At 39.1% G+C, this 13,696-nt stretch overlaps 1 protein-coding gene across 1 annotated transcript in view; it reads left to right on the top strand.

Moving 5' to 3' along the window:
• Positions 1–13,696, top strand: part of c8a (complement C8 alpha chain) — a 45,319-nt gene that overhangs the window by 11,976 nt on the left and 19,647 nt on the right. Inside the window, exons 4-7 of the mRNA XM_008109383.3 lie at positions 628–766; positions 3,442–3,631; positions 5,050–5,250; positions 6,283–6,523. Coding sequence (XP_008107590.2) covers positions 628–766; positions 3,442–3,631; positions 5,050–5,250; positions 6,283–6,523 — 771 coding nt within the window. The remainder of the gene's footprint in view (positions 1–627; positions 767–3,441; positions 3,632–5,049; positions 5,251–6,282; positions 6,524–13,696) is intronic.

The raw sequence follows: 13,696 nt of genomic DNA, 5'->3' as shown, positions 1-13,696 counted from the left end.
CGAAATTTTCACACACACCCCCCCAAATGTTCTGGCTATGGCCCTGGGGAGAGGGAAGTGTTGCTCCAACCTTTTCTACACATTCCCTGAGAGGTTAATATTTATTGCATGCTGACAGATGGTTGGCAACTGAATGAACTGTTTGACCAGGTGAAGATTCCTGCCAGGTAGTGTGAACAAGTTGCAGAACAAAATCCATTAAGTTCCAAGCTGCTTCTGTAGTCATATTGTTCAAAGTGCTATTTGTTTTTTCCCTGGCACTTTAAGATGCTTCAATTAAAACCGTATGATGGGTTGTTACAGAGGAGGGAAGCAGAAAATGACATGGTTCATCACTTAGTATACAATGCCTGTGTGCAACACCTGAAGAGCAAAAGTAGTATCACATTATACACAGTAAGTCACTTTTGTCATCAAGATATTCCTCTTAGAATAACCTCCATAAATGCCTGTCTCTGTTTAAAGATGATAAAAGCACAACTAGAGCAACAACATGGAAAATCTGTCTCAAATTACCAGTATGGATTTGTTTAAAGCACTATTAACTTTCACCTTACCTCATTAGACCTAATCTCATTAGATCCTCGAAATAAATAGCAAAAGAAATGATCAATACCTTCATCACAGGTCGCTGCATTAAACGCCATCTTATATGCAATGGAGAACCAGATTGTAGAGATGGGTCTGATGAGACTGATTGTGAGGATGCTGAAACATTATGTGATGACATGGACCCAATCCCTGGGGTTAGAAGACTAGCACAAGGGTGAGTTACGGATATCTCCCTCATAGCCTGATTTTTTGTGCTTTAACATGAGAAATATCATTCTTTTCTGGTTGCCAAACTGTGCCAGGCTAATATGGACAACGTTTACAGATTCTTAATCAAATGGTGGAAATTCCGTGAATACTACAACAGATGAGTTACCTTTCCCTCCTTCATATCGATTTTCTATCTATGGAGTTGGGGCCAAAAATAAGAAAACAAAAAAATTGAAAACATTTCTGGGAATACACAGATTCTTCAAGTGTAAAGTCTTAAGGTTGTTTCAAATAATAAATTCTTTAGGACAAAAAAAAATTGTAAGAAAATGATCCGATTTTTCTAATTATAGTCAGACTTAAAAGGATGGGTTTTTATTTTATTTAAAGAAGACCATTATTATATACAAGGCTTATATTACATTCTCCCACTCCTCTAAAAATATCTAACAAATTACTCCTAATTATTTAAATAGTATAACAAATATGTTATGAAATGTTGAGAATAACACACAGTTGTAGTGACATAAAGTACAGTATGTCATGGTGCCGTGCATGCCCTCCCTCCTCCCCTCATCAGATGGCAGAAATGGCAGCAACACATGGCAATGCACATTGCTCCGCCACACTTTCTGCCATCACATGGTAAAAAGGGGAAGAAAATGCAGGTAGCTCTGTTGGAGCTACCCAAACACTTTCCTCCCCACAGCGCCCTTCAGTGCTTCTCCTCCATTTTGGGAGGAATGTGGGCCGGGCCTGCCGTGCATCGTGTGATGGCACATGTCAGGCCCCATCCTTGTCATGATTAAAAGCAGAAAAATGGGTCAAAAATGCCCTGTGTGAAGAGGTCCTAAGACTACTAGATCCCTTTCACATGTGCCATTTCAAAGCCAAGTGTCATCCATCCTATAGCTATGCATTTCATTTTTTTCTGCCTAAGGTTCTCTATTGAACTTTATTATGTTATTATGTTAAAGTAACACAAAAAAGTTTTGTTTTCAGGGAAAATGTTCAAATGAAAATAAAAAAATTGAGGTGCAGTCCTAAGGTGTCCTGTTTATAGGACTTAGAGTTCATTGAAATATATGATTTGTTTGACCAGGAAAGAGAACTTTATAAGGGTTTATTTGCTTCATCCTCTAGGTAAAAATACCCAAGTTGGCTTCAATTGACTTTCTTTACCTAATCCGGCATCTAAAATTATCTCTAGCCTTGTCAATATAAATACTGTCTAGTTACTCTGTTTCCCACTGATAAAGGAAACCACAAACTTCACCCCGGATACAGTTTATCTAAGAAGTTTGTATTTTCAGAACTAACTTTTCTATCTTTTCCTACTCCTAGTATGCTTAGGGGCTTCTCCAGATGAAATCTAATACCATAGGATCAGTATATAGCTCTTTTTGGGTCTCTGCAGATCCTTCTACCTTCATTACCTGTCAAGAGTCCATGTGAACAGCAGAGCTCTAAAGACAACTATTTTCCACTTTCCAGCATATTTTTTGAAACACCTTGACTGTCAGTGGTGGCCAGGAGCACCTTTGTATAATTAAAAATTATGCACCAGCTTCATCCATACCTTGAGACACCAGATAAGGCCATTGTAGTGCATGCCTTAGTTACATCCCATCTGAATTACTGCAATGCTCTCTACGTGGGGCTGCCTTTGAAGATAATTTGGAAGCTATGACTAGTGTATATATATATCCTCATCTAGATATCGGACACCTACCTCCGCTCTTTGGATGCTGTAAATGATCTTTGCTTTTAATGCCCTTTTTAGTCTAATTTGTAAGAGTTTATCATGTGGCAAATGTGTCTGATGTGTCATGTTATGTTTATTTAAGTTTAATTTTCAGTTATTTTTTCTGTTAGTTTTATAATTTTATATTGAAATTGTTTTATCCATTGTTTTGATTTGTTGTTTGTTTTTGGCATTGAATGTTCACCATTTCGTCACTTTTGTTGGAAACTGCCCTGAGTCCCCCTGGGGAGATAGGGCGGGTTATATATAAAAAAAGATGATGATGATGTTGATGATGATATCCTAAACAGTAAAATATCATGTGATGTAGGCTACATTTCAACAGAAAAGAGTAACAGAATCACTGAGTTCTTGTTGCCTAAAAAACCCTATGAAATTTATAAATATACACACATAAAAGTTCTATTGGATTCAGTTAGTATTAGTCCTAGCTAAGTGAGTAGAGGACTGCAGATTTGTCATCAATAAAGCCTTATGAATCACCACCTTTAAGCATTTCCAGAAAGAATTCCCACTTATTATATCTTTTGGGCAGGGGGCGGGTGGAATGGGAACAGCAAATAGTGAAATAAGATGGTCACATTCTGTGTTCTCTCCGGAAGACTGTGTTTCCTACTGATCTTCCTGAGAAAGAATTCGATGAACCTTAAAAGATTGCATGCATTTTATTTATTTCAGTTTGTGGTAATAGAGACAGTATAGTCCCATTTTGATCTAACTAAAAAGTCTATCTCTTGCATATAATAAGGTTTCCCATTAATTCCACAGCATTTATCTCTGGAGGTGTTGACTTCTGCTGACTTACAGATTTTGCCTAAGAAAAATCATTTTGGGAGAGCTAATAAGCTGATTGCATATTTCATAAAAGCAGCTGACCTTATTTACATTCCTGTTCATGTGTCTCTTTATTAAAGTTACAATATCCTTACACAAGAAGGAGCTGACATAGTGTATGATCCTACATACTATGGGGGCCAGTGTGAATCTGTCTATAATGGAGAATGGCGAGAAGAGAAGTATGATCCTGTATGTGATAATCTGTACTATGGGGATGATGAGAAATATTTTCGAAAGCCATACAATGTTCACTTCTATCAATTTCTAGTAAGTATTTATAAGCTGTGGTTGCTTTTGGGGAAGGGAATTTATGGAGGATGCTGGAGAGGGGTTTTAAGGAGTTATTTGGGCTTGATGTTATAATAATAATAATAATAATAATAATAATAATAAATTTATTCTTATATCCCGCCCCATCTCCCCGAGGGGACTCGGGGCGGCTCACAACAATAATAAAAACAGTGACAAATTACACATTGTAAAATCAAACATGAAAAGCAGTCATACAATCAATCAGGGCCGGCCCCACCATAGAGGCCACGTGAGGCGGCCGCCTCGGGCGCAGGTCCCCGGGGGGCACCGTCAGGCTTCCCCCGCCCCTGTGGGGGGGCCACTTTTCCCCACCCCCTGCGCGGCACCGGTGGGGGGGGCGCTTTTCTCCACCCCCGCTTAATATTTTAAATTATCTCCGGCTGGCCCTGCAATCAATACATACATCACATGTTAAAAACAAGGAGATAAAACAGTTCTAGGCCGAAATAGAGGGCTTCTGTAGCTTCGTGGCAGAAGTACTCAGCAAGGTATCAATAATCATGGTAGAACACTCTCTAATTAAATTAAATGGACAGACAAGTCAACCCCCAAAAATTAGTCGTCGAAGGCCCTCTGGAAAAGCCCATAGGTTGTGCTTTCTTATGGGCTGACCTTTCCCAACTCTAAACTGAGATGCCTTGAAAGAAGATTTTATTGCCTTTAACACTTTTTGGTCTATCCAAGATTATAAGCTTGGCATATTGCTGGTATTAATGCATGAACTATAGAGTTCTTGAAGAATCGTCCACTGATGGAGCAAACTTCCAGAACAAATTATACTGGTACTATTTCAGACATCTATGGATTTTCAGGCTTCGAGGTCTCCGAAATCTTGACTGTAGGGTCTCTGGCTCTCAAATGGTGCTAGGGTTGACATTTGTATGTGTCGGTTGTACCCTTTTAATATATGGTCAACTCAGAACCTGGAAATGATTTCTAACAAAGAATACATTACTTGTAATTAAATTCATTTTATAACAACTAGGCCTCAAATAAATTATATTACAGCTATAATACGAAGAGGAATAGTTTGACTCCCTTTTTAGTGCAATTGTAATTATTTTTGTTACTTTCATTGGTACAAAGGTGGGTGACCTGGGTGTGTTTTGTACCAGTGGTCCACTGGAAGTTGACCTGAAGGACTTAGAGAAAACACCTCTCTAATAATCGCTAGTGCCATACTCCATTAGAAGTTCAGCATAGAACCATTCTGGAAAATGTAGAGATTCCTAGAGTGGTGTTATCTCAAGATAAAAATAAACACAGTTTTTCATTTCTGTTTTTTCCTCACTTTTGCTGGAGGAGAGTGTCCTGTGTCTCTAATGCCAACACATGTGAAATGCTCATTGTAATTTACTCTCCTTTTATTTCAGGCACACGCTGATTCTGGTTTTTCTACAGAGTATTTTGATAATGCCAAGGACTTACTAAGTGCAATAAAACGGGACACTTCTTGGAATGCTGGTTTTACTGTTGGTGTAGGTCCTGCAGACATGCCTCTTAATTTGGAACTAGGATTTCGCTTATCCCGTGGAAAGGGAACCCTCAGAAATACTACAGACTATGCCTCAAAGGTAATGAAAAAAGATGCTGTCCTCCATTCATATTCTTCTTTTTGTTGAACACTCAGTTCGCTCCATAATGGAACTGGTTCTATTTCACATTCCCATATTCCCCCGTAGATTCAATAATAATAATAATAATAATAATAATAATAATAATAATAATAATATTTTAATTAGTTCATGTAATTGCACATTTGTGGTGATTAGAAATTCTGTTTGTTTTCTGTATTACATTGAAGCAAACAGTAGGATCATGGTGGAAATGAAATTAAATTATTATGCAAAACAATGAGTGCCATACCAGCCCATCCTCTTTCATAGTTACATTAGATATAAGTGTTTTGAGGAGGGAGAATAAGATGAGGAGACATAAGTAATTGTTCAGCAACAGCAGTTGTCTTTGGGGAAAGTGGTGTGTGTGTACATGTGCATTTATGGTAAAAAATGCTTACATTAATGCAAACTAAAGTGTATTGCTATAAGAAGCTTGCATTTCTATAATGGTTTAAATACTGTGGAAACAGAAATATATAAAAATGTGAGTTTGATAGTGATGCACTTTTACTTTGAGGTTTTTGTTGAACCTATGAATAATTTGTTAATGATAGGCACTTTTTTGGGGGAGGGGGTGACGACCATTTGTCTACTGTGTACAAATTCTGATAATCTACACCAAGGTAGGTTTCTCATCTAGGTTTCTAGGATGGACAGACTTCAGGTTATTGATGCCACATTTGTCTGTTTTCCAACCCAGTTCCCATATGTTCATTGGCCCTGTGACCTTTTTTAAAAAGTGGGGTGGCTCTGTCTTCTTTTCCATGAGGCCACTCTAAAGGAAATGTCCTAAAGTAGCATGAAATCATAGCTGTGAAGCCTAGTGAATGGTCACAAAGGATGATGTGGTGGTGGTCAGGTTTGGCTGACATTTCAATCCAGTATGCTGTTCTAAGTGCATCCTGATGCAGTAACCTGGATTGCTCAGAAATACACAAATTTGCTTTGTCACAATGGAACAAAAAGCAGGTTTCCTTTTGTCTGCAGAATTTGGGATTTCTGCGAGCTCTTACCAAAGTACAAACAGCCCGTTTCAAGATGAGACGAGACAATATATTTCTAGATGAAGACATTCTTCAGGTTCTGATGGAGCTTCCAGATCAGTACAACTACGGAATGTATGCCGACTTTATTAATACGTATGGCACCCATTTCATGACATCAGGAACCATGGGAGGTGTCTTTGAATACATCCTTGTGATTAACAAAGACAAAATGGAAAAAGCAGGTATGCATATTTCATTTACTCTACCTATGGGGGCATTAAAATCTAATTCTCCAGTAAAGCCCATAAATACACATCAAGCATATTGACCAGCAAAAGGTTGCAATCTGTTGTAATGAGCTGGAAACCTGAAATCACTATTCAATATACTTGTTCTTTGCATTCTAAGGGGTAATGAGCTCTAATTCCCAGATGACTTTCCTGGAGCTAATATACATGTTTTCTTATAGTTACAGCAATAACACAGTGATAACCTTTAACATTTATTCTCCAACAGATAAAACCAGAGCCTTGAAAACTTGACAAAATTCAAAGTATATAAGACAGCATCCCTCAGGTAGACCTAGCTAAACACAGACATACTGAACATGTTAACAAAATGTGCTTTATATCTGGCATTGCATCTGCCATTTTGCTCAGAGTGGAAAGTCAAATGAAGACATGCAGGACAGCACTGTTATGCTTGTGAATCATATTTATGTAACATAAACCCCTGCAATTGCTTGCTTTGAACAGCAGAGTCTGGATAATTCAAGAATAAAACCTTCCAGTCAGGAATAGGAAATGTAGTACTATAACTACATTTATTCTATTCTAACCAGACTGCTATTCTTTTTTTTATCAAAGCCTTCCATTCTGCTAGAAATATCTGTGCCTCCGTGCAAAAGTTATTAGTCCCAAATTGTTCTCCAAAAGTTCTGCTTGTGTAATCATTCTAGGATATCCCACCTGAAATAGTGACATATCAGAGCTATCATCTGGGCTCAGACAAGTAGCTCACATTTTAGAGAAGCTAGCTCACAGGTCATTTTTGTGTTCATTCATGCATGCATCTAGTTTTCATCCAAACTTCTATATTTGTTCACTTTCTCTCCAGACTTAGTATATGAACGTACATTTATAAAATGTCTCACAGTCTGAAAACAAAACAATACCTTACAGATCATGAAATATAAAATGCTGAGGATTAAAGCTGGTGATAGGAAATCTATACTGCCATATAATGCAGTTTCAGAATGCAATTTAACTGCATTGAACTGGGTTATATGAGTCTGCACTGCCACATAGTGCAGTTCAATGCAGTTAAACTAAATTTTGAAGCTGCATTATCAGATGATGCCGGCGTGGCTCCATGGGTAAAGGAGGGTAGAGGTGCATGCCGCTGCCAGGGCAACACGGGACGTCTCCCATGTTGCTGTAGAATCCTTGGGGGGGGGGGAGAGCTGCACTCTCAGTGCGCACTCATGCTTCCCTCCCCCCATCAGATTACCCTCGGCTGGAACCAAGAGATGTGGGGCACTGGGTAACCCACTCTTCTCTATGAAGAGGAGCACCTCTGGCGGCCATCTGATGAGGTCAATAGTTGTGGATCTCTTCAGCTGCATAATCAATTTGGCAAGATACTGAATAACAACCAGACCCAGGGCATAGCACAGATAGAAACAGGTTTAGTCTTCTTTGAAGCAGATTTACTTACAAATACTAGTGCATAATTAGGCACAGAGACTTGTGACAGGGAAAAAGAGATAAAATAATGGTTGGAGGTTAGAGTGATTTAGGAAGACAGTGAATGTCTGCAAGGAAACAGGAAGACTGTAAAACTGTACATTAGGAGTTGGTGACTATAGGCAGACACAATATGTAATCATTGACCCCTCTTTCTGAACCATGCATGGACCCTCTGAAATGCTATTTTGACTTGCAGATTCTCAAAGCATTCACTCGATAAAGGCTTCGTCAAGCTGTCAGTTGTCATTTCAATAGTGGCTTTTTTAATGTCAGGAGTGTCTTGAGAAACTGCAAGTCACTTCTAGTGTGAGAGAATTGGCCGTCTGCAAGAATGTTGCCCGGGGATGCCTGGATGTTTGATGTTTTACCATCATGTGGGAGGCTTCTCTCACGTCCCCACATGGGGAGCTATAGCTGACAGACGGGAGCTCACCCCATTCCTCGGATTCGAACTGCAGACGTTTTGGACAGTAGTCCTGCCGGCACAAGGGTTTAACTGATTGCACCACCGGGGGCTCCACTTCAATAGTGGTGCAGCAAATCATCTTGATTATTTTTTTCTCAGTCAATTAACGTGTTACATCAATGATAGATAGGGACTCTTTTTGTTTTGAAAAAGCCCAATGAGGAAAATCCTCCTGAAGCCCCTTTATGATTTTCCTCTGGTTTGTCAAAGGGAGTGGTGAGGATCCCTACTTTCTCAGTTCAGATCCCACCCCCTACCCACCAAGCAGATTATGGGATGCAGAAGGAGATTGAGTGAAAGGGTTCTTTACTGGCTAAGATCCAAAATACATACACAATGGAAATGGCATCTTCTGGAACTCTGAGAGGACCTATAGGAGGCCTGGGAGGAGGCCTGCATTGCGTATGACAGCTAATAGAACACATCTGGTGGTTCCCCTCATTGCTTACCAGTCCTCTACCCACCTGACAGCACAACAGGGACATGCCTAAATGTAGGATTGCAACAGACCAATTGCACAGGACAACTGAACAATTGCTGCTGCTTTTGTAAGAAGACCATAGATGGTAGTGGTAGAGATCTTCCTTGCCTGGAGGCTCTCTAACCCATTGACCTCTACAATAGCTGCAGGGGACAGAGTTTGAAGGAGATCCAATAGGGAATTGCCACCATCATTTATGTCAGAAGCACAAAGGTGGTGGCAGTCACCCTTGTTGGGCTATCACCTTCCCTTTCCCATCGGTCACTATAGGCAAGGGGCAGGGAAAAAGTCTTTGTGAGAATGTCTTGAGAACTGCACGGTTTAGGCAAGGGAAAAGACCCAGAATAAAACATACAAATTTAATAGATGAAACGAAGAGAGGGGGACTGGGTATGCCGGACCTAAGACTGTATTACGAAGCTTGTGCCCTTTTATATGTAAAGGATTGGACTACCCTAAAAAGAGAATCGATAATAAATTTAGAAGGCCATGACCTACGTACAGGGTGGCATGCATACTTGTGGTATGATAAAATAAAATTAGAAAAAAATTTTTGCAATCACTTTATAAGATCAGCGGCAATAAAAATCTGGAATAAATATAAAGCAAGAATATATCCAAAGACTCCTTTATGGATTTCGCCACTCGAAGCATGCCAAAGGAGACTATTAGGTACGGAGAAATGGCCCCTTTACAAAGATATAATAGTACAGGTGGGAGGACAACCAGAAATGAGAACTCAAGAGGATATAAATGCAAAATTTACAAATATCTCATGGTTCCAGCATAGACAATTAAAGGAATTTTTCAATAAAGATAGAAAACAAGGTTTTATGGACAAAGAAACATTCTGGGATAGAATAATGACTTCGGAAAAAAAAGTGATAACAAAACTCTATAGACAGTTACTGGAATGGGCTATTGAGGAAGAAACAGTCAAGGAATGTATGACAAAATGGGCGGTAAATCTTGGAAGAACAATTAGAATGGAGCAATGGGAAATTATGTGGAATCGCAAAATGAAGCAAATGTATTCATACGATTTGAAAGAAAATTTGATCAAAATGTTTTATAGATGGTATATAACGCCACAGAAACTAGGATACTACTACAAAGACATGAATACCGCCTGTTGGAAATGCAAGCAACATGAAGGAACATTCTTTCACATGTGGTGGACGTGTGACAAGGCGAAAAAATATTGGAAAATTGTCCACGAAAATATGCAAAAGATTCTAAAAATTAACCACCAATTCAAACCAGAATTCTTCCTCTTAGGAATTACGGAACTGAAGCTAACAGAAAATGAGGAATTGTTAATTAATTACATGACCACGGCAGCAAGGATCATATATGCAAAGTACTGGAAACAGGAGGAAATACCGGAGGATGATCAATGGCTACTTAAACTAATGGAAATTAAAAATATGGATAGGCTAACATATATAATAACAAAACATCAAGGAGTACCCAGGAGAAGTACGGACTGGAAACCAGTCTTAACTTATATACAACAAAGAAGAATGATAACATGTATATAGTGAGAAAGACTGAGACTTTAATTATAAGATACGGATGGATAATATCCGTAACTACGAAACATGTAAAGACAAGCTGACAATACGAATAGGTCGCGGGACTTGAAAAGCTTTACTATAGAGAAGCAGATGCAGAAATGGAAGGAAACTATTACAGGGGTAGAAACCTCCCCTGAGAGACAATCTGGTTTAGATATGGATGGAAGTCAAACTAGATGTGTGTGTGTGTCTTCTCTTTTTTTTTTTTTTTCTTTCTTTTCGGGTTCTTCCTTCCCCTTCCCTTCTATCCTCCTTCCCAATTTCCTACTTTCCTATAACCAAAATGTTCCCCCACTTTTATTGTTATTCTATGAAATATAAATAAAAATTTTTTTAAAAAAGAACTGCACGGTTTTGAAGACATTTCTGCAGCAGGGAGAATGTTGATTAAATTATTTGTTCTCTTCATGAGAATGAATAATTTAATGAACCCTATCTCTAGATTGACAAGTATAGGATTACACTGTTAATCAGTTTTGGCTGCTGGGCTTTTAACCAAGATTTAAATAAACACTATATTCAGCTTAAATTAAGGTAGCTCAGTATGGTTTATATTCCACATGATTAGTAATAGTTTTTATGTCTATACAACCAAAGAAACTGATGGCTGCTTGATGCATTGTGTTGGAATCATTGTTTGAATTGATCAATGTACATGGATTATTTGACACAAGTGAGTACTGCAACCAGAATCTAGAGGAGCCAAGCTGTTGCATATACCAGTAGTGGCAAGCATAATTGGGATCTGCTTGCAAATGAAGAAGTGATTGAGCTAAACTGCATTACTTTTAATAAATCCACACTGTTCCCATTTGAGCATGAATGGGTTACACACATATAGTATAACCTCCATACCTACAGGGCCAGCACACATGGTTTTCATTTACTTGCATCTGACAAATGGTTTCATTTACTTCCATTTTTATGCCCTCCATGCAATTTTGTGGAAGCTACCATAGAATTGCCCTGGAGGACCTATATCCCCACCACCACCACCTCGGACCATTCTATGGGATTTTCCAGTATTCATTTTAATTGGGTTTGGTATCTTTAATTTATATATCTATGGTAAATTCAGAAACTTATTCTCTGTGGATAAAGACATCCTACTGTATAGCAAAATCAAAATATAAAAACCTAATTCTACTAAAGCTAGTGCAAGGTAGCTAGACAGATTTCACATTCATGTCTGCATGCATGTTTGTATTCTTGCTTCATTTAAAATTATTTATATATTGCACTATATCATGACCTAAAGATTATTATGGTGTGTAATTTCCCTTTTATGGATAAGGACATATATAATTCCTTAGTTACAGTATGATTTTGCAATCAAACGTAAGTAGCCTTGGAAAAATACATGACCCAAAAACTGCCAGAGATTTTCTCCTGGCCTCATAATGAGTGCATCAGAATGTAGAGAAGATGGAAAGATCAGACAACTCCTGATATTGCGTTATCAGTGGGGCACTGCTTCTGCAGCCAACTCAAAGGAAAATATCATATTAAAGGGGATTGGTATTCAGATCTTGAAGGAATCGTTTTTCTGATGAATCAAATTAGAATTCTTCCTTTACAATTGGTATTTTTATACCAAAAACATGAAACCACCTATCAAATTTATAAAGTCAGATGGGTTAGCTGCTTGGTTTCATAGAAAAAAAAACTTCCTATATGAAGTTTGCATAGCCAGATGTATGCAGCCCCCATGCAACTGTTAGCAACTATGGACTCTCTGTGATATTGAAAACATAGCTAATTATGCATTTTTAATCTTCAAGAAATCATGCATTTTCTGCAAATATAGTAGCTTCTCAGAATTTAAAGCTTGGAAATCTAAATCTAAATCATTCTTGTTATCAGGTTTCTTGGCTTGGATTGTAAAAGGTTGTTCTCATATCTAGACTTTCTGTATCTCCTATTCAGACAAGAGCCCTTAGTAAAACTTATCATTACCAGCATTGTTTATGACCTGATCACTGGTTGGAAGTATCAAGGTTGCTATTCTCTGCTTTATAAATCTTCCTGAGAGCCGTTTCTTGTAGGAACGTAAGTTCCAAAACTTGATAGAGAATTGTCTTATTAGACTACAAACTGAGTCAAATGGCACTGAACTTGAGGCACATATAATTGATGTATCAAGGTATACCAAAGAATATATTCTGATTTAATTGTGCATTGGAGTCCCTGGTGGCAAAGTGTGTTAAAGTGCTGAGCTGCTGAATTTGCAGACCGAAAGGTCCCAGGTTCAAAACCGGGGAAGCGGAGCGAGCGCCCGCTGTTAGCTCCACTTCTGCCAACCTAGCAGTTCGAAAACATGCAAATGTGAGTAGAATAATAGAATCATAGAATCATAGAATAGTAGAGTTGGAAGAGACCTCATGGGCCATCCAGTCCAACCCCCCGCCAATAAGCAGGAAATCGCATTCAAAGCACCCCCGACAGATGGTCATCCAGCCTCTGCTTAAAAGCCTCCAAAGAAGGAGCCTCCACCACAGTCTGGGGGAGAGAGTTCCACTGCCGAACAGCCCTCACAGTGAGGAAGTTCTTCCTGATGTTCAGACGGAATCTCCTTTCCTGTAGCTTGAAGCCATTGTTCATGTGTCCTAGTCTGCAGGGCAGCAGAAAACAAGCTTGCTCCCTCCTCCCTGTGACTTCCCCTCACATATTTGTACATGGCTATCATGTCTCCTCTCAGCCTTCTCTTTTGCAGGCTAAACATGCCCAGCTCTTTAAGCTGCTCCTCATAGGGCTTGTTCTCCAGACCCTTAATCATTTTAGTCGCCCTCCTCTGGACGCTTTCCAGCTTGTCAACATCTCCCTTCAACTGCGATGCCCAAAATTGGACACAGTATTCCAGGTGTGGTCTGACCAAGGCAGAATAGAGGGGGAGCATGACTTCCCCCTTTATTCTGGATCAGTAAGTACCGCTCCAGCGGGAAGGTAACGGCGCTCCATGCAGTCATGCCAGCCACATGACCTTGGAGGTGTCTATGGACAACGGCGGCTCTTCGGCTTAGAAATGGAGAAGAGCACCAACCCCCAGAGTCAGACACGACTGGACTCAACGTCAGGGGAAACCTTTACCTTTACTTTACCTATCTGAGTCTATTTGATTCATACAGAAAGGCTGGAAATGTCTT

This window comes from Anolis carolinensis, chromosome 4 (genome assembly GCF_035594765.1).
Source record: "Anolis carolinensis isolate JA03-04 chromosome 4, rAnoCar3.1.pri, whole genome shotgun sequence".
NCBI lineage: Eukaryota > Metazoa > Chordata > Lepidosauria > Squamata > Dactyloidae > Anolis > Anolis carolinensis.
This window is presented reverse-complemented; position numbering and strand designations above follow the sequence as displayed.